The following is a 25,903-nucleotide window of genomic DNA, read 5'->3' as shown; positions in this document are numbered from 1 at the left end:
AGTCATCCATTCTTGAATGGTTCAGAAGGGGTACAAATACTATGAAATTTCAGGTAATAACCATCACTTGCATTTTATTTAGTGAGTTAGTGTTTACAAAGCATTTATTTGCATTATTTCATTTGATCCTCAGAATAGCTCTATCAGGTAGGTCGTGCACATGTTATTAGCTCCATTTAAAAATGAAGAAATTGAGGCTTGGGGGAGTTAAATTTCCCAGGGAAACACAGTTCATAAGTGGCAAGAGTCAGGTCGTCTGGCTCCTATTCCAGCGTTCTTTCACTACATCATGTTATGATCTCTCTAAAGATACTGCTGTTAAGACTAGGGGAAGAGACTTCTTAGTAACAAGAGCCAGGAGGGGAAAATGTGGAAGCTGTGACATTTTAGTGATGTGGAAAATAATATAGGATTAGGCCAGGAGATGACACAGCCTTATCTAGTGACTTGAGAAGTAGCCTGAACTTTTCGTACTTTTCAAAGGGGAAAGGCAGGGAGAAACAATAATGCTAAACATCTTGAAAACTTGGCCAATGATTGATACCAAAGGAATTTTCCCACACTTCTTTGTAAACACAGTGAAGAAACTGACCATCAAGAAAGACCTAGGTTTGAATCTTATCACTGATGCTTAGTGTGACCTTGGATAAATAATTTACTTTACCCAAGTTACCTCAGTTTGCTTATCTGTAAAATGGAGGTACTGATATCTACCTGGCTTCATAGGATTGCTCTCAGGATCATATCAGATAATGTATTTAAAGTATTTTGCAAATCTTAAAGCACTATATAAATGTCCAATTTTATTTGTAGGAGCCATCTAACCCTATCATATGGAAATGCAAAAATAAGTAGGTATTTTATATTACAGCAAAAGTCAGAACTTACATTTTTGGCTGCTCAGTATACATGAGGGCTTTAATTTGGGGGTTGTCCTGGTCTCAGAGCCCATTCCAAAGCTGCCCTGGGAGTGTGGTTCTAGCCTTAGTGTCTGTGACCCTCCTGTAGCCTGAAAACCCAGCCTAAGTTGGCTCTGATCCTGGGTACTCCATGAACCAGTTGGTTGCAATCTGCCTCTTTCTCTGTTTATATCTTAGAAGAGATGTAGGAGGATTCATCTTTGTTCTCTGCATTTGTCTCACTGGTACAGATTCAGAGATCAGGGTTCAAGGGGAAAAAGAGATCCCTTTTAGAGAAATACAGACGAATCCATTTGGGGAAATAGATAGAGAGAAATTCCAAATAACTAAAGTTCTAGGGGAGCTGGCATCTGAAAAGGTATTAAAAGCACCCAATAAATATATGTATAAGTTTTCTAAATTAAGACCAATGTGGAGACATAACTGTCTGCAAGCATCTGAAAGGTGTAAACATCAAGAAAGGAAGAAGAGACTGTAGAGTAGTGGGGAAAAAAAGTTGTAGGGGGCAGCTAGGTAGCTAGGTCCTGGGTTCAAATCTAAATTCAACCACTTCCTAGCTGTGTGACAGGCAAGTCACTTAACCTCTGTTGCCTAGCCCTTGCTACTCTTCTGCCTTAAAACTAATATACAGGAGGAAAGTGAGAGCTTAAAAAAATGAAAGAGAGGAATAGCAGGAATGTTATACAGAAGCAAAGTGATCAAGGAAAATCACATAGGAATGAGACCTGTTAGTCTGAAGATCAATTGCTTTGATTGATATGATAGCTCATATTTCTATAATACTTCAAGGTTTGTGAGATGCTGCCCTCACAGCAGACATATGAGGTTAGGATGGTTTGTCTCATGAGTCGGATTTTACAGATGAGGATATGGAGGCTCAGGGATATCAGTGACTTGCCCAAAGTCTGACAACCAGAAAATATCAGCCCCAGGGGTTAAACTTGTCTTTTCTGACTAACTCTAACATCTATACTTACCCTCTCTCTGTCTCTTTCCCTCCCCCCTTCTCTATCTCTCTCTCTTTCTCCTTCCCTCCCTCACTTTCTCTCTCCCTCCCTCCCTTTCTCTCTGTCTCTTTCTCCCGCTCCGCTTCACTCTCCCTCTCCCTCACTCCCCCCCCCCTGTTTTTTCAGGGTCTCTCTTTATTTCTCTCTCTGTCTCTGTCTCTGTCTCCCTCTCCCTTTCCCTCTTCTCTCTTCCTCTCCCCTCTCTCTCTCCCCCTTCCCCAGGTCTTCCCCTCCCCATTTCTCTTTCTCTCTCCCCCCATCTCTCTCCCCCTCCCCTTCCTTTTCCTCCCCCTTTCTCTTTATCTTTCCCTCTCTTCCCCCCCTCTCTATCTCTCTCCCTCCTTCCCCCTCTCTCTCCCTCTCCCTCTCTCCCTCTCCAGCCTTTCCCCCTCCCCCATTTCTCTTTCTCTCTCCCTCTCCCCACCTCTCTTCCCCCTCTCTTTTTCTTCCCCTTTCTCTTTCTCTTTCTCTCTCTCCCTACCCCCTCCCCATCTCTTTTCCTCTCTCTCTTTTTTCCTTCCTCTTTCTCTCTGGTTCCATCTTTTCCTCTCTGTCCCTCTCTATCTCTGTCTCTACCTCTTTCTTTTCTTCTCTCCCCCCTTCTCTTCTGAGTGTCTCTATTTCTCTCTTTCTGTCTCTCCTCTTTCTCTGTCTCCTTCCTTCCTTGCTCTTTCTTTTTTTCTTCCTTGCTCTTTCTGTCTGTGTTCTCTCTCTCTCTCTCTCTCTCTCTCTCTCTCTCTCTCTCTCTCTCTCTCACACACACACACACACACACACACACACACACACACACACACACACACACTTCACTGTTAGAAGCCTCTTTAACTGAGACATTACCATTACTACCATTCATGGGCTTGGAGTCAGGATATCCAAGTTTAGTTCCAGCCTCCGACATATTAACTATATGACCAGGAACTGGCTCCTTAAAAATCTCAAAGCATCAGTTTCCCTGGCTGAAAAATAGGGATAATGAGCTACCTATCTCCCAGAGGTGTTGGGAGGAAATCACTATATAAATGTGAGGTATGATTTTGTACAACAACATAAAATGAGCAAGCGATATTATTTTCCTTTTGTCTAGCATTGTAGCAAATGAGTATTTACTTCTCCCTTATTTTTGTTACCCGAGTAGAGACAAAGAAGAGCCATAATCAGTTTACCAGCAGTAGTTCCAGAGTGAAGGAGAATCGAGTCGGAGCTGTGGTCTTTCCAAATGCCACGTTTTCTTAAGTTGTTACAGCATGCTTAATGCAGACACCTGCACCCTTGGGAGTGTGTGGCTGGTTACCAGAGAGTGTACAGCTGAAAAAACTGGCAGCCGAGGTTGTTCATTAGCCGTTTGGATGCTGTTTCCTAATGGAGAGCACCATTTAGTAGCCAAATAAACAGATGTGGAGAATGGCGATGGTCCATCTTTCACATTGCTGATAGACTTCTGAGATAAAAATGGGCCCAACTTTCAATGTGCTCCTGACCAGAACAACCATTTCTACAATAGCAGCACAAACAACTTTGAAAGACTTAAGAGCTCTGCTCGATGCTCTGACCTTTCAGCGACAGCTGATGAAGAATGCCATCTCCTGACAGGTGGTAGACTGGAAATGCAGAATCAGAAATACATTTTTACATGGCCAAGGTGGGAATTTGCTTGGCTTGACAATGCATATTTATTACAAGGGGTTTGTTTTTGGTTTTATTTTTCCTTTTTCCTATGTGGTGGAAAGGAAGCAGGGAGAGGAAATAAATGCTTGTTATTTGAAAAAATAAATTAAAAAAGAAACGTCCAAGTAGAGGGGGAACATTTCCCCGATGTCAACAAGAGCACCGACTTCCTGACAACATTTATTTTTCTCTCCATCTGTCTACATGGTTGGGGAGGCGGGGCTGGAAAGTTCTTGATGCTGATCACAAGTCTGCCTTAAATGGCCTAAACCATCTGAGTGAAAGTCTTTCAGTGATGCCATGAGAACAAATCATGCCCTCCTAAATTTTTTTGTAAGGAACCTACAGTCAAATGTGCCATTTCTACCCTCCAAGAGTAGAAGAGCGGCACAGAAGCAGCCGGTACATTTGTCGGTAATATAATTCTCTGTTCACATCCGGAGTAATCTTTATTGCTGTTACTGCTCTCACTAGGAATAAGCTTTTCAGTACATGCAAAACTTAAAAAGCCATTAGGAATTAAATCACAAATAAAACAGGTTGGCCAATAAGCCTGAGCTCAAATTTACATCTATATTTAGCCTTATATGAATAGAAGTTCACATTTCTCTGCTGTTTGAGATAGTTAAACCAGTTCTATTATCCTTCCATGAACAATGCTGCTGAGATCACAGACTGAAATATATGAGAGGGAGAATAGTCTTTTTGTGAGCTCTATTATAGCAAATCTGAAAGACACCCTTTCTTCCAACCTTGAGATTTCAGATAATAAGCCTTGCCAAGGCTCATCTAACTTCAGAGAACACTCTGGAATCTTTTCTACAGATCACCTCGCATACACAATCCATCTCAATTCGATAAATATTTATCAGTTTCTTCCTGTGGTTAAAGTCTTGTGCTAGGTCCTCGGGATACAGAAACAAAAATGAAATGGTCCTGGACCTCAGAGATTTTACGGTGTAGAGGCAGGAAGGGGGAAAGAAATGCACTTAACTTCAATCTCAACCAGCCAGTGGTGTTGCTTGAGCACCTACGTTAGGAAAAAACACTTTGCTTGTGTCCACGGATAGACAAAGAGGAGCCTTCGAGCCTTCAAGGAGCTTCCATTCTAGTAGGAGATCAGCAGCATTGTGGATTCATGGCATTTATGGAGCTCACAGCCGGAGAAGTCAGAAGAGCTGGATTCTAGTCCTTGCTTAGTTATTAGCTGTAGGAACTTGGACAAGCCACTTCTCCTTCTGGGACTCTCAGTTTGGCTCAGCTGTAAAATGAGGTTAGATTCATTGAGATGTCCTCCAAGTACCAAATCTAAATCTATGATCTTTTTGCTCTTGTTGTTGTTCAGTTGTTTCAGTGGCATCTGATGCTTCATAAACCTCTTTAGGGGTTTCTTGGCAAAGATATTGGAAGGGTTTCCCTTTTCCTTATTTAGCTCATTTTATAGTTGAGGCAGAGAGGGTTAAGTGACTTGCCCAGGGCCACACAGCTAGTAAGTGTCTGAGGCTAGATTTGAACTTAGGGAGACAAGCCTTCCTGATTCCAAGCCCAATGCTCTATCAACTGTACCATCTAGCTGCTCCATCTCTGACCCTAGGTGATCTCAAAGGTCCCCTCCATTAAGGGTCCCTTAGCAACCTGCGGATCTTTGTATAAGTACACCCTAAATCCCTTATCTCTAGAGTCTGAAAGTATTAACTGCGATTATTTTTCTCCCCAGAAGCAGCAGAAAATTACATTACCACTCTAACCAGAGACCCAAGAAATGTACCGCAAGGCCAGGCTCCTTGTGAAATGTCTCCAGACATAAGAGATGACCATGAATACAAATGACTTTCCAGGATGCTTGGTTGATGGATTCTTTTGTTATCGCCAATAATTGTAAGATTATTAGTTCCTACAGAATCGCCATTCATGACTAGGAAAGCTTCCGCTTATCCTCCCATTGCTCCCCATCCATTATCCAGAGACCGGAATGGAAAATACAATACCCTATGAGTTAAAGGTCAGCTGTGTCTATTCAGCTAGATTCATCAAGGAAGCAGACAAGCCCCTTTCTAATGCCCTGAGTCATTTGCCCCAGACCAGTTGCCTGTTCTCTAGATAAGACGGATGACAGCGTCCATGTTATAATCAGGGGGAGGGGGGAAGTCACAAACAAAATTACAGAATTGCATGATCTTGGGTTAGAATTCAATTCAACAAACAATAATCTCCTACTTTGTGCAAAATACTATGCTTGGTCATTGAGAACTCCCTTACCCAATAAACCCCAGTGTCTCTTCTAGGGTCAAATATAAACTTTTCTGTTTTGCATTTAATTCCATTTTCAACCTTGCCCCTTCCTAGCTTTCCAGTCTTCTTAGACATCATTCCCATCTGCACAATTTGTGGTCTAGTTGCATTGAGCAGCTCTAACTATTCCTTACACATTCCACTCCTTTCTCCTAGCGCCATGCTTTTTGGCATGGACTGTGCCCCATGCTTGGAATGAGCTCCCTCTTCACATTCGTCTCTTGGAATGTCACCTTTCCTTCAAGACTCAACTCAGATGCAATCTTCTTCTTGAAGCCTGTCCTGATGCTCGTCTCCATCCCACCAGCTGCAAGTGTCGTAGCTTTCAAAACTACCTTGGATCTATTTATATGTATATATTCTCTATATACAATATTTATATACATACATATCTGAATATAGACTCCTTCGTCAAGGTAGAGATTCTTGTCTTTGTATCCCCCATCACTGGTACACCATAGGCACAAATGGTTGTTGATTGATTGATTAATAAAAGTGAAACAGTTCTTTCCCTTGAGGAGATTATATTCTATTGAATAGGTAGAGATTGAGGCATTGGGAAGAAAGAGACCTGCTATACCCAGATAAATACAATAAAAATTAGGGAGTGAGTAACTCTTGTAACCAAGGAATAATGTTCTAAATTGACTAAATAAATTAATTCAAAAAATTAGGGATTGACATCATAGGTGCCTGAGGAAGATTCTCTTGGCAGATATATTGGGGCAAGGAAAAAGAAAGCTCCATCAGGGACCAAGTGACCTCTTATAGAACTGAAGAGGAATTCTCTCTATCACATACTGTTGGTCATCCAACCTCAGTTTGAATTACTGGGGTGGAAGGAGAAGGGAAGAACACTATCACCATAGACAGCCTACACGATTATCTTTTTTCCCCTTAAATTCTGAACTTACAACCAAATAAAATAAGCATTTTCATATCCAATGTGGAACAGAAAAGGATGGTAAGTGAAATGAAATCTCTGCTATATGGAGCTTGCTTCCCCCCCTCCCCCAAGTAGATAATAAATCCAACATATAACTTTTAAAGCTGTCCTACTTGTCTATGTCCTTGTGGAATAAATTGTTAGATAGTAGCAAAGATATCAAATGTGGCCCCCTATATTTATTAGTTGAGTGACCTTATGAAAGTCACTTAATCCCTGCCTGCCTCAGTTTCTTCCCCTGTCAAATGGGAATAATAATAGCACCTACCTCCCAGCGTTAGAACAGCTAGATTCCCCAGTGGATAGAGTGCTGGGACTGGAGTCAGGAGGACCAGAATTCAAATTCAGCCTCAAACACTGTGACAAATGAAGTTCTCTGGAGAATTTATTTTGAGTTTTATGATGCTATTTTATCAAAAGACTGCTCAAAAGTTCTAAACTAGCCTGAGGACTCCTTACACAGTCTGAACAGATATTAAACTAGCCTGAACAAGGGTCACAGGAGAGAGAAATGAGCATTAGCAGCTGGGCCACCAGGTTTGGGAAGGTGAAAAAAAAAGGAAAAAAGCTCATTTCCAAAAGTCAATATATGGTCCTCATGATGTAATCATCTAGCCCTACTCCAGCACATCCTAAGACATTTCTCATTGGACACCAGCCACATAGGAAATGAACTGGAGGCCTCCTCTCAAGAAGTGGCAGGTCTTCTAAACACCTAGACTGGGACAGGTGGCCTTGGCTTCCACCATGGCCTCTGCCTAGCTAATTGATTACTTCCCCACCTACAAAAGTTCAGTCTCCACTGGCTAGGTTTTACATATAGATGAAAGAATGCAGGAACCAACTCAGCCTCTAGGAGAGACAGCCTGAGCTTCAGCCCTAAAATCAAACTGAGTTTTAAAATCAAAAGGCTTTTTGGAGGACCAAAAAGGGGTACAAATTAATATTAACTTTCTACACACTTACCAGCTATGTGACCTTGGGCAAGTTACTTAACCTTGACTGCCTCCTTTTCCTCATTTGCAAAATGAGCTGGAGAAGGAAATTGCAAACCACTCCACTATCTTTGCCAAGAAAACCCTGAATGGGGGCATGAAGTCCCCATACACAATTGAAACCGCAATAAAAGGTCTCCCAGAGTTAATGTGAGGATCAAATGAGATCAAAATCATAAAATATTTTGCACAGTACCTGGCACCTAGTAAGCACTACCTAAATGTTAGCTATTATTGTTATTATTATTATTAAATTAATCTGATATCTACTTCTCTGTCATTTCTGACAAGACAGTTATGACTTCTGGGGATAAGCAGAATAAGCCTAGTTGTTTTATTGCTTTTTTTTTTTTATACCTATAATGTATTCTCTTTGTCTTTTTTTCTCCAGGATTCTAATATCTTTTCCTGGAGTTTAAAGAAACTGGGATCCATTCTCCAGCTCTCCAACTTACTGAATGGGTGACCTTAGACAAGTCACTTAATCACTCTGAGCCCCAGGCAGTTAACTCTCCACAATAACCTATTAAGTCTCCATTTTCTCATCTGTAAAATGGAGATGGTCCTCCAAGTACCAGTCTCTAGAGATTGCTATAAAAAAAAGCACATTGTAAATACTAAAACACTACACAAATAGTATTACTACTTTTTTAACCCTTACTTTCTATCTTAGAATGATTCCAAAGAAGAGCAGTAAGGACTGGGTCATTGGAGTTACGTGACTTGCCCAAGACCTCACAGCTAGGAAATATCTGAGGTCATATCTGAACCCAGGTCCTCCTGGCACTCTATCCACTGTGCCACTTAGCTGCCCCTCATTATTTTATTTAAGCAAGCAAACAAGCAAATATTTATCAGATACCTAGTAGGTACCAGACAAAGTGGGAGTTACTGGGGTGGCAAAGACCAAAGATAAAAAAATCCCTGCCCTCAGAGAGCAGATATGGTTTCAGGGAAGACAATTATGTACATATAAGATAAATGAAAGATAATTGGGAGTGGGGCTCTATAATCTGGGTGGAGAGGGAGGAATTTCAGGAAAGATTTCATTTAATAGAACACACAACTGAGTTTTGAAGAAAATAGAGATTTTAAGAGACAGGGATGAAGAGGGAGTAAATCATAAAGATGGGAAGTCATGCATAGACTAGAAGAAACAAGAAGAAGATCTGTACTTTCTCTTCTAAAGGCCAGACTCTTCTCCATGGCCCTTGTAAGACACAGCCTCCATTAATTTACTCCATTCGACTAGCATTTATTTGGTGTTTGCTATGTACAAAGCTCTGCTTCAGATGCCTTCTTTTCACTGTGCATTTTCACTTTTTACATTTCCTGATGTAAAAAGAAAAGTCTCCACCAGTAGAGTAATAACCACTGAGCCCACATTTAGAGTAAGTCTACTTTTGCTTGGTGAAACTTGACCTGCTAGCTGTTGCCCAGACTTGTCATTCTACCGGTCACCTTTGCATATGTGGTCCCAAGAAGCTAGAATGTACTCTATTCTCACTTTCACTTTTAGCACCTCTGACTTTTTTTTTTAAGATGCTTATCAGGGACCACCTATTACGTGAAACTTTTTTTTATACCTTCCAGACATTAATTCCTTTTCTCTTTGGAAATGACCTTGTTTTATATTTGTTGTCATTCAGTCATTTCAGTTGTATCTGATTCCTCATGACTCCATTTACAGTTTTCTTGGCAAAGAAACTGGAGTGGTTCGCCATTTCCTTCTCCAGCTCATTGTATGGATGAGAAAATTGAGGCAGATGAGGTTAAGTGACTTGCCCAGGGTCACCCAGCTAATAAGTGTCTGAGGCCAGATTTGAGCTCAACAGATGAATCTTGATATGGGAGCAGCTCAGTGACACAGTGGATAGATTCCAGGTCCTGAACTCTATCTACTGTGTCTGTTACCTAGCTGCTCCAATATTATGTTGAATATACTTTATATTTACTTCCCTGTATACATACTAGAGCTTCCCAGTAAAATGTAATCTCCTGAACCTTATACACTGTGGCATAGTAGAACATAATGGACTTCTCCAATGATCCAGGACAATTCAGAGGAACTTGTGAGAAAGAACACTATCCACATCCAGAGGAAGAACTGTGGGAGTAGAAACACAGAAGAAAAACAACTGCTTGATCACATGTGGGGATATGATTGGGGATGTAGACTCTAAATGATCCCTCTATTGCAAATATCAATAATATGGAAATAGGTCTTGATCAATGACACATGTAAAACCCAGTGGAATTGCTCATTGGCTACAGGAAGGGGGTGGGAGGAGGGGAGGGAAAGAACATGAATCATGAAACCATGGAAAAATATTCTTAATTAAATTAATGTTTTTAAAAAGGAGATAATCTCCTGGAGAAAAGGGACAATGCTATTTTTATGTCTCCGATACCTAGCACAGTGCCTGGCACATAATAGGTGCTTAATAAATATTGGTTGGATTGACCCAAAATCCACTGGAGACCAGAAACCAGTTTTCATGTCCTGTGTGTTCCCACTGCCACAAGGCTTGGAGAGGATGATTCTATAGTGCCCTGCAATGGTCATCATAATGGTAGCATGGGGTATAGTTACAGACATTGAGTATGTATGTGTAAAAGGCATTTTCTTAGAGTTTCATGCAGGGTTTAAGAAATAGAAGAAAGGAGTCAGAAGGTTATTCTTCTTTCTTCCTATTTTCCCTTGTCCAATCCATTCTTATTCTTTCCCTGTCTCAAAGGGGGAACACTGCAGAAGAAACAAGACAGAAGGCATTCTGCAGCATTTTTCACCTACTCAGAAGTGGTAGGATGGAATTAAATTTAGCCATGCAAAGAAGAATTAAGAAGACATCCCCTCCCCTTTCCATCCCATTCCATGTTCTAGTTGGGCATCTTACCATTCAGACTATGGTCTCCTCAAAGGCAGGGTCTTCAATTCCTTTGAGGAAATGATAGTAATTTGGGGAAACAATCACTACACAAATATCATATTACAGTAATGGTGATCATGCTCCTGTTCAAAGTAACAAGTAAGCTCCCAGGGTTTCCAAAGTATGGGTGTGTATGGCCTGAGCTTTGCCTCTTCCCCAGTGGCTGATTATATGATGCTGTCTTTCATTTGGAATTCACAGAGCTGTTCCCCTTCGGATCTTCCAAAATATTCCCTTTCTCTTCCTGAAATATCAGTCCAGGTCTATTTCCTCTGGCCTTGGTTTTTTTTTTTTTTTAACCACATAGCTGCATTATATAGTCAGGCACCCTGAGAGCCTGTTCTGATTTTCGGGAGAAGCTAGAGCTTATCCTATTCCCTTTCTGGATTCCAGTTGTTCTCTTGTAAAACAAGAGTACCTTCTTTCTCTCACAGAGATGGTAAGCAGTGATCAGTTCGGATGATAACAGACTACTGTATAAATAGGAAGTAACATGATTGGAGTGGATGAGATCATAAACTAAATAAAAGGTCCCAAATCACAGAAAAGAGAAATCTCCAGATGTGCTCATCCCACACCCTGACAAATGTGGACCTTCATAAAATTCTTTCCAATGCAAAATGCTCTGCTCCTCTGATCCAGTTATGTCACTGAATCTCAGCTCATAAACAAGGATGGAAGCCCATGCTTATGGGGCAGGGAGATTTTAATCAAACCACAATTGAGAAGTACTATGGTGCAGTGAAGAGTCAGCCTGCTGCTGAGCCCGGTCCAGGTATCCCCTCTGACCCATATGGTCTGCATCTAATGAAATCACTTAACCTCTCAGGGCCTCCAGACAACTTTCTAAAATGATAAGTTGCAGTTTTGCTTTGGTAGAAGAAGGAAAGAAACAAGCATTTATAAAGTACTTACTGCATACCAGGCTCTTGTGCTAAGTGCTTTACAAATATCTCATTTGATTCTCACAGCAACTCTTCAAGGTAGGTGCTCTGATTATCCCCATTTTATAGCTGAGGAAACCAAGGCATATGGAGGTTAAATGACTTGCCTAGGGTCACATAACTAATAAGTGTCTGAGGCTATATTTGAACTCAGGTACTTTTTACTCCAGAATCAGCCACCAAGCTTCATTTAAAGGAGGAGAGGGCAGCTGGATGGCTCAGTGGATTGAGAGCCAGGACCAGGGATAGGAGGTCCTGGGTTCAAATTTGACCTCAGATATTTCTTCTGCCTTAGAACCCGTCTTTTATCTTAGAACCAATATACAGTATCAATTTTAAGACAGAAGGTAATATTTAAAAAAAATAGAGGAAGTTTCAGGATACAAAACAAACCCACATAAGTCATCAGCATTTCTGTATATCTCCAACACACCTCAGCAGCAGGAATTAGAAAGAGAAATTCTATTTAAAATCACCATAGACAATATAAAATACTTAGGAATCTATCTGCCAAGATAAACCCAGGAACTATATGAACACAATTACAAAACACTCTCCACACAATTAAAACTAGATCTAAACAATTGGAAAAACATCAACTGCTCATGGGTAGGACGAGCTAACATAATAAAAATGACCATCCTACCCAAATTAATTTACTTATTTAGAGCCATACCCATCGAACTACCAAAAAACTTTTTTACTGAATTAGAAAAAACCAAAACAAAGTTCATTTGGAAGAGCAAAAGTTCAAAGATATCCAAGGAAATAATGAAAAAAAATGCAAAGGAAGGAGTCCTTGCAGTCCCAGATCTCAAACTGTACTATAAAGCAGAGGTCATCAAAACAATTTGGTACTGGCTAAGAGACAGAAAGGAGGATCAGTGGAATAGACTTGGGGTAAGTGACCTCAGCAAGCCAGTCTATGATAAGCCCAAAGAAAGATCCCAGTTTGTGGGACCAAAATCCACTATTTGATAAAAACTGCTGGGAAAACTGGAAGACAGTGTGAGAGAGATTAGGTTTGGATCAACATCTCACACCCTACACCAAGATAAACTCAGAATGGGTGAATGACTTGAATGTAAAGAAGGAAACTATAAGCAAATTAGGTGAACACAGAATAGTATGCATGTCAGATCTTTGAGAAAGAAAAGACTTTAAAACCAAGCAAAGGCTAGAAAAAAAAATCACAAAATGTAAAATCAATGATTTTGATTACATCAAATTTAAAAGGTTTTGTACAAACAAAACCAATGCAACCAAAATTAGAAAGGAAGCAACAAAATGGGAAACAATCTTTTTAACAAAAACCTCTGACAAAGGTCTAATTACTCAAATTTATAAAGAGCTAAATCAATTGTACAAAAAATCAAGCCATTCTCCAATTGATAAATGGGCAAGGACATGAATAGGCAATTTTCAGTTAAAGAAATCAAAACTATTAAATAAGCACATGAAAAAGTGTTCTAAATCTCTTATAATCAGAGAAATGCAAATCAAAATAACTCTGAGGTACCACCTCACACCTAGCAAATTGGCTAACATGACAGCAAAAGAAAGTAATCAATGTTGGAGGGGATGTGGCAAAGTTGGGACATTAATTCATTGCTGGTGGAGTTGTGAACTGATCCAACCATTCTGGAGCGCAATTTGGGACTATGCCCAAAAGGTGATAAAAGACTGTCTGCCCTTTGATCCAGCCATAGCACTGCTGGGTTTGTACCCCAAAGAGATAATAAGGAAAAAGACTTGTACAAGAATATTCATAGCTGCGCTCTTTGTGGTGGCAAAAAATTGGACAATGAGGGGATGCCCTTCAATTGGGGAATGACTGAACAAATTGTGGTATATGTTGGTGATGGAATACTATTGTGCTCAAAGGAATAATAAAGTGGAGGAATTCCATGGCGACTGGAACAACCTCCAGGAAGTGATGCAGAGTGAGAGGAGCAGAACCAGGAGAACAATGTAGACAGATACACTGTGGTATAATCAAATGTAATGGAGTTCTCCATTAGTGGCAATGCAGAGATCCTGAACAACCTGGAGGGATCTATGAGAAAAAACACTATCCACATACAGAGGAAAAACTGGGAGTAGAAACACAGAAGAAAAACAACTGCTTGATTACATGGGTCGAGGGGATATGGTTGGGGTTGTAGACTCTAAATGAACATCCCAGTGCAAACATCAAGAACTTGGAAATGGGTTCTGATCAAGGACACACATAATACCCAGTGGAATTGTGCACTGGCTTACCGAAAGGGTAGGGGGAGGGGAGGGAGGGAAATAATATGTTTCTTGTAACCAAGGAATAATGTTCTAAATTGACTAAATAAATTAATTTTTAAAAAATAGAGGGAGTTAGCTATGTGACCCTAGGCAAGTCACTTAACCTCTATTGCCCTAGCCCTTTCTGCTCTTCTGCTTTGGAACCAATTTACACTATTGCATCTTAGATGAAAGGAAATGGTTTAAAAATTTAAGTAAATAAATAGAGAGAGTATCTTTGTTAGTTCCTCCCTACACCAGTGAAATCACAAGTCTGAACTGAACCAACAAAATAATAAGGGGCCTTTCTATAACTATTTAAGGTTTACAAAGCACATCCTTACAACAGTCTTGAGAAAGGAGATACTGTAGATTTTACCCCTTTTTTATAACCAATCAACAAGATTTATTAAACATTTACTATGTTTCAGACACACTACTCTAATAAAAAAGCAAAAGAGAAATAATCCCTTTTCTCAAGTTGCTTATATCTGGGCAGGTGGGTGGGAATAAGTGTAGAAAAAATAAAAAAAGCAAATAAAAGGCAATTTCAGGGAAGGGGGAATAAGGAAATTGAGACTCCGAGGGATTTGTCCAGGGTCATATAATCAGAGATAAGACTTGAAGTTGTCTCTTTTTATTTCAGGTCTCATTGTCAACTATATTGTGTTGTCTTGCTAAATACATATGTACACACACATACATATATATATATATACACATGATTCTATATATAACACATATATATGTATAGTTGGAATAACTGAAGAAGCCCAAGCTATAGCATTAATGGGGCAACTAGGTGACAGAATAGATTGTGTGCTGAGACAAATCTGGTCTCAGACACTAGCTATGTGGCCCTAGACAAGTCACTTAACCCCATTTGCCTCAGTTTCCTTCTTTATAAAATGGAATGGAGAAGAAAATGGCATTTTAGTATCTTTTCTCAGAAAACCCCAAATGGGTCACAAAGAATCAGACATAACCGAAACAACTGAACAATTAAATGTCATTAAGAAATGTACAATAGTAATGATCATTTCTGAAGAAAAAGATTCAAGTCAAAACATACCAATCTTTAAAAAATAATAGCATCCCTAAAGAGTTGGACATGAATCTTTATTTATCTGCCGCTTTTGAGAACCTTTCAATCAAGTGTGTCTGATGAAGACAGAAGGTGGTGACCATTAGATATGGACTCTACGTGCCCAGAAAGCCAAGTTTAAAAGTCTAGGCTTTTCTCTTGACAGACAGGCAATTTGGAGCACACCTAGAAGCACCATTGTTTCATCCACCTGATGAATTCTCATAGTCTGCATGTAGTACCTTCACATTGCTTTTCATTAAAGCCTGCAAGCAATAGTATTTAAATGAAGCATAACTGTGATCCAAGGTAGAAATAAATTGTATAAACAACTGTCACTTAAAAGCAAAATGACTATAAAGAAGTTACTTAAATTCTCTGGGTTTCAGTTTCCAAATCTGTAAAATGGAGAGGATAATTCTTGCAATAACTAGTATTGTTTGAGGAGCAAATGAAATAGTAACTAGAAAGAATGATGATGATTATTAGTCATAAGATTAGTAAGTAATCAGGCTGATGTAATATTTTATAGCCTATGCTACTATATGTGGAGAAGGTGGACTGGTTTAAAAAATGCTAGCCTGGAATGGGGAGGACTTGGGTTCAAATCTAGCCTCAGAACACCTCCAATATCTGAGTGATCCTGAGCAAGTCACTTCACCTCATTTTCCTAGCCCTTGTCTGTCTGTCTTAAGAAAAAAAGGAATTAGGGGGAAAAAGAAAATGCTGTGACTGATTAATTTAAAGAGTTTGTTTCTGCCAAATGCACCATGTAAGCACACACAACTATGAAAAACACTTTGCAAAAACAAGGAAATTAGAATAGTAAAAAAAGTTACATAAGATTGTAAGATTTAGAGTTGGTTGAGATCTTAGACATCATCTGGATCTTGCTTATTGTCTACTCTTTCTACTATTTCTTAGTCTGATTATTCTGACATTTTGGTATATTTGGTCATTGTTCTATATTAGGTAAAAGTGAATAGATGCTAAAAAATTAAATTAGTTATTATGATTATATCTGTGTTTCTCTGGATTGTGCTGCTGAGTTCTAAAAGCATTCCAATTGTTTCCCTGGTGGCTATTTTCAGGAGTCACTTTCTTGTTTTTATGGTCATTTTTTTTCTCTGAAGGATTTGATTGACTTGAGTGTTTATGTGACTGCACATATCAAGACCTCTACATTTGTGCTATTTCTCTAAGTATGGGTATATGTGTACATGCATGATAAAAGTCATTAAACTGCTGGTACACTCATGGATGTGCTTACATGTGTGTACCAGCAGTTCAATGGCTTCTATCCCTCACTGCCCTCATCACAGGATCTCTTTATCAAGATGGACCAACATGGGGGCAGGTAAGTGGCTCATTACCTAGAGAACCAGGCCCAGAGATGGGAGGTCCTGGGTTCAAATCTGGCCTCAGACACTTCCTATCTGTGTGTCCCTGGTCAAGTCACTTAACCCTTATTGCCTAGCCCTTACCACTCTTCTACCTTAGAACCAATATACAGTATTGACTCCAAGATGGAAGGTAAGGGATTAAAAAAAAAAAAAGATGGGCCAACATGATAGTACATCTGGATTTGATGATGCACTTTTAAAAATTCTGCAAACAATGATGAGATTCAGTAGTTTAAGTCCCTTGAGGAGAGGGGCTGTTTCGCTTTTGTAATTGTGTTCTCTAGGTTTACATAATGCCCAGTGCAAAGTAGGCTGATGTAGGTACAGTTAAAGTTCAAATACAATGCCTGTCACTAGAGATTCCTAGTCAAATCAGGGGCTAGAAGTGACAACCTTCACAGAGAATAATCTGCTCTCCAAGACCCCCTCACATTTAGGGAAGGACTTCTGTGATGGAGCTGGTATGGGTTGTGAGATCAGAAATTCAACTTTCTGTTTTTTGTTGCTCCTGGACACAAGGCTTTTATGGTGGCTCATTGCCCTATAAAGACCCAACAGGCTTTGGGGTCAAAAAGAACTTGAGGGGGAAAGGGATGTGTCTTTCCCTCCCTTCCCCATCCAAGTTCTCCATCTTCATTTTCCAGCAAATAATACTGGTCTTTGTTGGCGTTCTCTTCTTCAAACTTTTCTCTGTAGAACCAAAGGCCAGGAGAATTATCTGGCCCTGGAGGAAACACACTCAGCTTGCAAAGAAAGCCTCTTCAGGGCTGACAAAGGAAAGGAAACTGAGATGAAAGATTGAGGAAATGTCTGTGTATATAGGGCAGCTCTCCACAGCAGGGCTCACTCTGCCAGGTTTTTTTTGTTCCCCTACTCCTCCCCCAAATCACTCCTCTTCTACTAGGTAATGGAGGAATGTGTCTATGCAAATACTATATTAATTTCTATTCTTCCTTGGTTAAGTTGCATTTTAACCTCCAAACTGTTAGAGCCTTCTCCATAAGAGGTTCTCAGCCTAGCTTTGTTTATAGTTCTCAGCCTTGTCTCACTGATCTTGACTCTACTTTTTCTCTGTCCACTTAATCTCAGCTTTCAATTGACTTTTTTTAAAAAACCTTTACCTTCTGTTTTTGGAATCAATGCTGTGTAGGCAAGGGGGTTAAATGACTTGCCCAGGGTCACATAGCTGGGAAGTTTCTGAGGTCACATTTGAATCCAGAACCTCCGGTCTCTAAGCATGGCTCTCAATCCACTGAGCTACCCAGCTGCCCCCTCAATTGACTTTTGAGTCCACTTTTTATCCCCAGGTTAAATACCAGGTTAAGGGTTGCCAGTGGAGACAGAGAAAGAATTCAGACTCGGGGTAAGGTGCTGAAGTTTCTAGGAGGCAGATTTCTGCCTTTTGTAAGGAGCAATTTTGCTAAGAATCAAGACTTTCCCTAAAGTGGAATGGGTTACCTGGGGAAGTAATGATTTCCTTCTCACTGCAAGTCTTCAAGCTATGTCTGCTTGTCAGTGATATTGTAAGGGATTCTTGATCAGGTATGGGGTGGATCAGGTGGTTTCTGGGGTAATTTCCAACTTTGTGATTCTCTGAAATGAGAAGCTGGAATGCTCTCCACTATAAACAAACAACAATAACACCCACTGAAAAGGTGTCAGTATAATAGGGTCCCAAATCTTGTCTACCAACATGGGAAACTCTTCAACTTTTTCCTTTTGCATAAAAATATCCTATTATAATCTGTTAACAATTCAAGTCTTTCCTATTCTACACAACTCTCAATTTATTCCTCTGGGTAAAACCAGTTTCCAAATGGGGAAGATAACTTCTCAAAAACAAAAACAAAAACAAGGTCCATCTTTCTTTCCCTTTCTTCCCTTCTCCTCTCCCCAGTCTTCCTTCTTTCTGAAGCCCAAGGCCCAAAGTCCATCTGCATAATACTTTCTCCATTGGTGGAGATTAATTACTCTTCAGAGCCCTTTCCCAAGAGAGAATCCGGAACCATATGTCTTTGCTCTTGAAGCTAGAAGCCAGAAAACAAAGCTCTCTTCTCCTAGGCTCTCACCAATTCACACAGCCATCGCATTTAGTAATCAGTATTAATTAATGAGAAGAAAGACTCAGGCACATGAGCTCGGAACCTCAGATTTTCCTTCCTTCCTTCCTTCCTTCCTTCCTTCCTTCCTTCCTTCCTTCCTTCCTTCCTTCCTTCCTTCCTTCCTTCCTTCCTTCCTTCCTTCCTTCCTTCCTTCCTTCCTTCCTTCCTTCCTTTCTTTCTTCCTTTCTTTCTCTCTTTCTTTCTTTCTTTCTTTCTTTCTTTCTTTCTTTCTTTCTTTCTTTCTTTCTTTCTTTCATTCTTCCTTCCTTCCTTCCTTCCTTCCTTCCTTCCTTCCTTCCTTCCTTCCTTCCTTCCTTCCTTCCTTCCTTCCTTCCTTCCTTCCTTCCTTCCTTCCTTCCTTCCTTCCATCCTCCTCTGTTGACTATATGCCTTTTCATGAGCGGTTCCTTATTATTTTTCATGAGCATTTCCTTATGCCTGGAATGCTTTTCCTCCTCACATCTGCCCCCTGACTTCTTTCAAAACTCAGATCAAATCTCACCTTCTGCAGGTCTTTTTCTGTTCCCCATCTTCTCTTCGCTGCTGGTGACTTCCTTCTGAGATTTGAATTGCATAAATCTTTATGTGCTTTTTAAAAAACATATTGTCTTTTCCATTAAAATATGAGCTCCTTGAGGGCAAGAATCATGTTTTTGGTATATTCATATCCCCAGTGCTTTGCACAGTGGTTGGCATATAGTAAGTTAATGTCCTTCTTCCTTCCTTCCTTCCTTCCTTCCTTCCTTCCTTCCTTCCTTCCTTCCTTCCTTCCTTCCTTCCTTCCTTCCTTCCTTCCTTCCTTCCTTCCTTCCTTCCCATTCTTCCTTCCTTCCCATTCTTCCTTCTCCTTTATTTATCTCTTCTCTCTCTTGTTCTCCCCCTTCCTTTCTCCCTCCCTCCCCCTTCTCTTTCTCCCTCTCTGAAAATTATAACCTAGAATATACAAAACATGGGTGATGAGTTAACCATTAAATGTTTATCATTTTAAGCAGGAAGATCCAGAGAGAAAACAAAAATGAGGATTGTAGAAATCTTGGAAAATATCTACAGGAATCATCTATAAGGTGAATGAACTGAAACATCACAATCTGGACTCATTGATTTAATATTTAATAATATACTTAAACTTCTATGTTGTAACTTCCATAGTTGTATTTTTTAATGAAATGAAATCAGATTTGAGTAGTAATATCTAGCAGTGGCAGATGTGATATGAACTCAGTTCAAAATGAATTATAATTTCACAAACTGACTTTTTCTGTGCTAATGCTGAGACACAATCTTATTTCACCAGATACCCATAGTACAACTAATAATAGGAGTCACAGCTTCCTCGAATATGTTTTTCTTTTGGGGATTTTGTGTTTGACATTGTTTGGAGACTGATGAGAAGAGAGTCATTCATTGCCCCAGTGTTTAAGACCATAATGCTTATATAGATACTGACCTGCTATTTACTATAGTAGTTCATTATCTTGCCTTCAATCTTACTGAAGGAGGAGGACAAATTGGGAGTTGATAGTGATCATGGTCTATCTGGCAGATGTGTGTATACACATATATACATATATATATATATATAACTGAAACAGATTTTAAAATATATACACTTACATACATGTACTAACTCAGTAGAAAGGTACACACATACATACATACATATTTGTCTTTTTTTATCTTTTACTGAATTAGCTCCTGTCTAACTGGATAGGATCAAAGAATCTAGTAAGGAAGGTCTAGAGAAACAGTGGAATTCCAAGAGAATTTATAACTTGCTATGCACCAACTCATCTATCTGGTATAAACCACTATGTGGTTAACTGTGGGCATTGTTTCAACAATTTTGACTCTTGTCGCCTAAGCTATGGTTGGAGTGAATTATAATATAGTCTTGGCTTGAGAGTATATATATATATTTCAACTGCCTATCAAGAATGTCAGAAGCCGACACTAGATACTCCAGCAAATCTATCTCCATGCTCTTCTCTTGCTGGGAAAAGATGGAAAGTTTTAAATGAGCAAAGGAATGTTTTCGGATACTGAAAAGAGGAGGGAGCAAAGCCCGCACAGTTGTAGCTTGATTGCTGACCTCCCCGGCCCTTTTCTGTCCCCTAACACTCTGAATGGTCTCCTACCCCAAGTTTAGCCATTCATAGTAAGAGGTCAGTATCTCTTCACACTTGGGGAATCTCATTCAAGATTTTTTGTCAATGGGCAAGTCATGAACAGCTCTTCCAATTTAGGGATGGTTGACGTCACCAAGGAGGCGATAAATATCTGCTGATATAATTGGATGTGAGATTCTGTGTTGTGATAGCAAAACTTTGCCCATTGCTGCTCGGAAGGACCCCATGATTTATTCAGGAGCAGATCGAGCACGCAATCTAGCTGTCAAGAAAGCGTCAGCTTATTAGGCAAGTACTGCGTGATTCCATAAGAGGGTCTAAGCTATAAAAATCCCACAACCAAGCTCTGATTAGAAGAAAATCTGATCCCAAGTTCGGGGAAGAGACGACTCAGAGACACCGAAGGAGCACCTGAAAAGCATCCGTCTCCTCCCTCTCCGAGCTGAGAAGCGTCCGCTCCCCTGCTCCTTTGCAGAAGCGACTCTGAAGGTAGGGAGAAACCTGGTACACAGCCTCAGACTCACTGAAAACTTTCCCTTGCTTTAGGTGTATTAGCTTTGACCGAAATGTATCTGTGTGAGTGTGTGTGTGTATGCTTGTGTGTGTGTGCGCGCGTGTGCTTGTGTTTATGCAGGTTATGTCTCTTAAGGGCATCTAGGATAGTATCTGCTATCTGACAAATAACTCCCCCCAAACAACCCACAAACCAAACGGGTGCTTTTCATCCAACAGAACGTCCCAAATGCTTTTCACTCACTTTTTAAAAGAAAAGGAGCCCCTGGTTGAGGGCGGGAAGAAGCAGGTTGAAGCGAAGAAGGAAGACTGGGACCCTGAGGCTACTTAGCTACATAGTTTTAGCAAAAAGTTCTCCCTTTAGAATACATCCAGAAAAGCAGATCACGAGCACTAACGTCGCTTTGGTCGCGCTCAGTCCAAAGCTGGGCTCGGAGAATCCAGTCTTGCGGGCTATAGAGTGGGCAAAACACTGGCGCAGCGCGTCGCGCCACCCGACGCCCCCCAAAGCAGCCATTCATTCCACTTAGTTGGCTCTCAAAGCTTCAGCACCAAGGACAGCGCCCATCTCTAGCCCGGAGCCCCAGCCCCAGCCTTGCGCAGCGTTGAGTTGTGCTGTGTGTGGCTATGTTGGGTAGTTGTGTAGAAAGTCACGGAGACGGAAGATTGAGTTCCTTCTCCTGGCTCGATTCAACAGCACACCTTTTCTCTCTTCTTCCTTCCTTTCCTTCTCTTCCCTTTTCTCTCTCCGTCCTCTCCCCGCCCCTTCCCTGTCTTTTCGTTTCTTCCTATTCCCTGTCCTTTGTGTTGCAGATCAGCACCCCGACCATGAAGCTCCAGCTTCTTGTGTCTACTGGGATCTTGCTGGTCACTCTCTTGCCCTGCCAAGAATGCAGAGCTCTCATCAGCAAGGGCTCCGCGTCGTCCGTGGGGTCGGCAGCTCAGCCCCTGGACTTCTTCCAGCCTCCGCCGCCGCCGAATCAGCAGCAGCCCCTGCCTCTCCTGCTCCGCATGGGAGAAGAGTACTTCCTACGCCTGGGCAACCTCAACAAGAGCCCCGCCGCTTCCTTCTCCCCCTCGTCCCCCAGCGGCAGCCCCGGGATGCACTTCTCCCCCGATGTCTCTGATGTCTCGGTCGCCAACTTTTTCCGGGGAGCCGTCCAGCGGCTCCAGCACCTGCAGCTCCCGCAGCGCTCCCTAGACAGTCAGGCAGGGCTGGGGGAGGGAGGAGCTGAGAGTACCTACAGCGAGCAGCGGGAGGCGATGGAGAGAGAGAAGCGGTCGGAAGAACCTCCCATCTCCCTGGATCTCACTTTCCACCTCCTCAGAGAAGTCTTAGAAATGGCCCGGGCCGAACAGTTAGCTCAGCAAGCTCACAGCAACAGGAAATTGATGGAGATTATTGGAAAGTGAAACATCCCATTTTGCCAAAGAGATTCTGCATTTAGCACAAAAAGAAAAAAAAAATACAGTATTCTGTACCATAGTGCTGCTCTGATATCATTTGTTTATTTTTATATAGCTTGAAACATAGAGGATATACCCTGAGAGAGCCTATATCCCTTAATTAGCATGCACCAAGTGTATATAAGTGGAGTAAGGAGAAAATTGTCCTTTGTAATTTTATTTTCCATCTCCAAGTTATTCTAGTGGTGTGTTAGCACAGGTGTAGACCTTGGAAGCTATGTTTTGAAAGAGCATAGCAAAGTCACCTACTTAAGCTTGTTGTGTTCTAAAGTAAAGGAGAAAGCTTTTCTCTCTGGGTTCTGGGTGGTTGGGTGGGGAAACTGTAAGCTCTTCTGAATCCATTTTTCCTTGTAAACATTGTCCTAATAAAACATCTTTCCAGCCTTCAATTTGGTTTGTGTAAAAGAATGTTGAATATTTATATTTTTAATAAAAGCTGCAAAGGTCATGTTGGGGTCATCTATATTTTCTCTTGTTGTGTTTTTACACATGAAGAAAAGAATTTTTCTCTGTTCCCCATCCTATTCCCTTTATCACAAAGAAAACAGAAAGAAAAATTTTCTAAGTTTTCCTTTCTGCACAAAATACATATGCTGAGATAATACAGCTTCTACAGTAATGTAGAAGCCATTGGCTAGCTATGAGACCTTAGGTTAAATGTAGGGGTCCCAAGTTTCCTTAGTTTTTGATGGTGCCTTCCAGCTCTGAAATTCCATGGTTCTATGAAATGCAGCTGAGATAAAAAAAATGGTTCATAATGACATTGCTTTTAAAGCCTACCACCTCTTATATTTAAGACAGTTTTGTGTGGGGGTGAGAGAGAAAAAGAAGAGTGTGTGTGGGGAGTGAGATGAAGAGAGAAGGAAATAAGATGCACATCTCTAAGAATCACTGTAAAATAACATGGTTTAATTTAGCAAAACAAAAAAGTATATTCATCCCTGCTTCTTCAAGACTTTTTTGGCCTATGTGTTAACTAAAACCATACCTATTCCTAGTACTATTAAAGAAAGTAATATATAAATTGGCACTTGTCAAAATTATTTCTCAGAGAAATAGTTTAGGTAAGGACTTTAGCTTCTAAAACTCCACAAATATCCTCTATTCTCATCTGTAACCCAAGTCTAATCATCCTAGGTCACAGGAATATAAACTATTTCTTTTCATCCCTAAAATGAATATCTCTAAAGAATTCAGTTTCACAATTGATTAATCAATCTGCCTGGGTACCTTTGGTAATTGAATTATAGTAACCTCCAAAAAGATTGACTTATTAGTGGTTCAGAGCTAATTTGTTTATATGAAGAAGTATCTTCTCCTTGTCCTTATAAATACATTTGATTAAAGACTTCATAAGATAAACTGATGGGATAAAGCTCTATAGTTTAAAAACATTTATTTAATAGTCCATACATAGTAGAATTACAGCTGTGCTCCAAAGGAGTCATCATGGTGTGTCAAACAAAATGTGACTTAAAAAGTATATTTAAATCCATGCAGCATTTATGCAATATACTACCTTGATGCCTAAGTAGTTATGTAAGAGAGTAGACAGTTTCTTTGGAAAGGTCTTCTTGGCCTAAGGAATAGATTATCTGAATGCCTAAACCTGAGATTAGAATGAGGCTGAAAGAGGTATACTAGCCCTGATTTATATCTCAACCCTCCAGTCCTTTAGGCTATGAAAAATGCCCCCAATTCAATGGGCATTCTGAGAGTATAAGGGAACAAGTATATAGCACTAAAAGAGAGAAGGATTGTTGGTGATTTTTTTTAATGAAGCATTTCATAGCTTTGGTCAATGATAGTTGCTGCTTGGCAATAAATTGCTAAATCAATAGCTTGTAAATTTAAACACATAATACATGTTCATTGACCAATGACATCATCAAAAAGAAAAAAGGTCTATTTACCTATTATGATTATAACAAAACACCAACATCTGTTAGAAACAACAGGTTTTACTGTTTTTTAGCATCTCCTGCTAAAGATTTTTGTTACACAAACACACACACATTTTTATAAAGTGTCCTTATATAGCATTATAACAAAATCATCTCATTTTTCTCCTTGCTGAGGCAGTTCGTTCCCCAAAGCACTCTTCCCCCACTCTATGTGTCAGGTAACTAACATGGAATCAAAGCTTTTTGCAGAAAACTCTTACAGAGGTCCCATTCATTCACTACTTCATATTCATTTCATCTAGGTCACCTGCTGCCTCTGCTTGTCCCTTAGCCAAGTAGAGAGAGAGGTAGCAGCTGGAATGAACATCATTCACTCAGGGAGTTTAACCAGGAAAAAGAGAAGACGTGGCGGGTGGGCTCATTCTCGGCTCCCTCTCTGCTCCCTGAAGCACCTTCCACTTGTCCCTGGGGGGCAGAGGAGTCAGACATAATCTGTAACAGAAGAAAATACATATCAAAGGAAGAAGGAGAGACATGGCCTATTTCAGTGTAAGTTGGTGGTGCCTTTTATTTATTTAATTTTTTTTTACTAACAAGGTTATTAAGAGAAAAGGGTAGTATCAGTTATATAGAATATAATACCAATGGTGAATTATTATTAAGAGGGAAAATAATTATAGGATCCTCAGAAAATAGGCCCAACTGATTTGAACTATGAATACTAACATGTTTGTAGGCCAAAGAAGGGCCAACACTAACAGTATCATTGGCTGCAAAAGTGAAGGGAACCTCTTGAGATGAAAAGAACCCAAGGTGCTTTGTTCTTGGGTTTGCTTTTTTTTTTTTTTAAAGAAGGGCCAGGTCTTACTGAGGTAAAACTCACATTGAAATCAACAGGAGTTTTGACTGAGAAAAGATTACAGAATTAAGCAGCTTTAGCAAAGATGAATACTCCAAACCTCAATATCTCTCAGGTAGGTGGGTATGTACTTCTCCCCATTGTGTTGAAAGCAAGAAGTTTCTATGAAGGACTAGAATCCAAAAATAAAATTGTCTTTGGTATTTGTTCTTTCAAAACCTCAGGGATTGCTTTTAACAAGTCATGGAAAGCTTGAATTCTCTTTCCCCCAACAATGAACCCAAGGCACTAAGAAACAGAAGAGCAGAACATAATTTAAAGATAACCCAACAGGGTTTTATTTTGGAGTTTATGATCAATAGTAATGAATTTGTAGAAATCAAGTACAGTCAAATTCAAGGTTGTTTTTTAGGGAAATGGGGTGTTTTTACTATAATTTTTAAAAGGTCTATTTTTTAAAGTATAATTG

General features: G+C 40.2%; 2 protein-coding genes across 6 annotated transcripts in view; one reads left to right on the top strand and one right to left on the bottom strand.

Moving 5' to 3' along the window:
- The first annotated feature begins 20,708 nt into the window (after positions 1-20,708).
- Positions 20,709-23,119, top strand: CRH (corticotropin releasing hormone). The gene is made up of 2 exons (XM_007487044.3): positions 20,709-21,180; positions 22,018-23,119. Exon 2 carries the CDS (start codon positions 22,033-22,035, stop codon positions 22,615-22,617), a length of 585 nt encoding a protein of 194 aa, XP_007487106.1. The 5' UTR covers positions 20,709-21,180; positions 22,018-22,032; the 3' UTR covers positions 22,618-23,119.
- A 440-nt stretch (positions 23,120-23,559) lies between these two features.
- The window catches only part of TRIM55 (tripartite motif containing 55), an 89,584-nt gene continuing 87,240 nt past the window's right edge, over positions 23,560-25,903 (bottom strand). For 4 of the 5 annotated variants that reach the window (XM_007487038.3, XM_056823988.1, XM_007487042.3 and 1 more), the window contains one exon: positions 23,560-25,067. In XM_007487038.3, the coding sequence (XP_007487100.1) occupies positions 24,942-25,067 (126 nt within the window). In that variant the 3' untranslated portion in view covers positions 23,560-24,941. The remainder of the gene's footprint in view (positions 25,068-25,903) is intronic. The other variant, XM_007487040.3, reaches the window with a different exon arrangement.

This window comes from Monodelphis domestica, chromosome 3, assembly GCF_027887165.1.
Source record: "Monodelphis domestica isolate mMonDom1 chromosome 3, mMonDom1.pri, whole genome shotgun sequence".
In the NCBI taxonomy this organism is placed as follows: domain Eukaryota; kingdom Metazoa; phylum Chordata; class Mammalia; order Didelphimorphia; family Didelphidae; genus Monodelphis; species Monodelphis domestica.
Note: the sequence above shows the minus strand (reverse complement) of the source record. Positions and strands in the feature narration are given on the sequence as shown.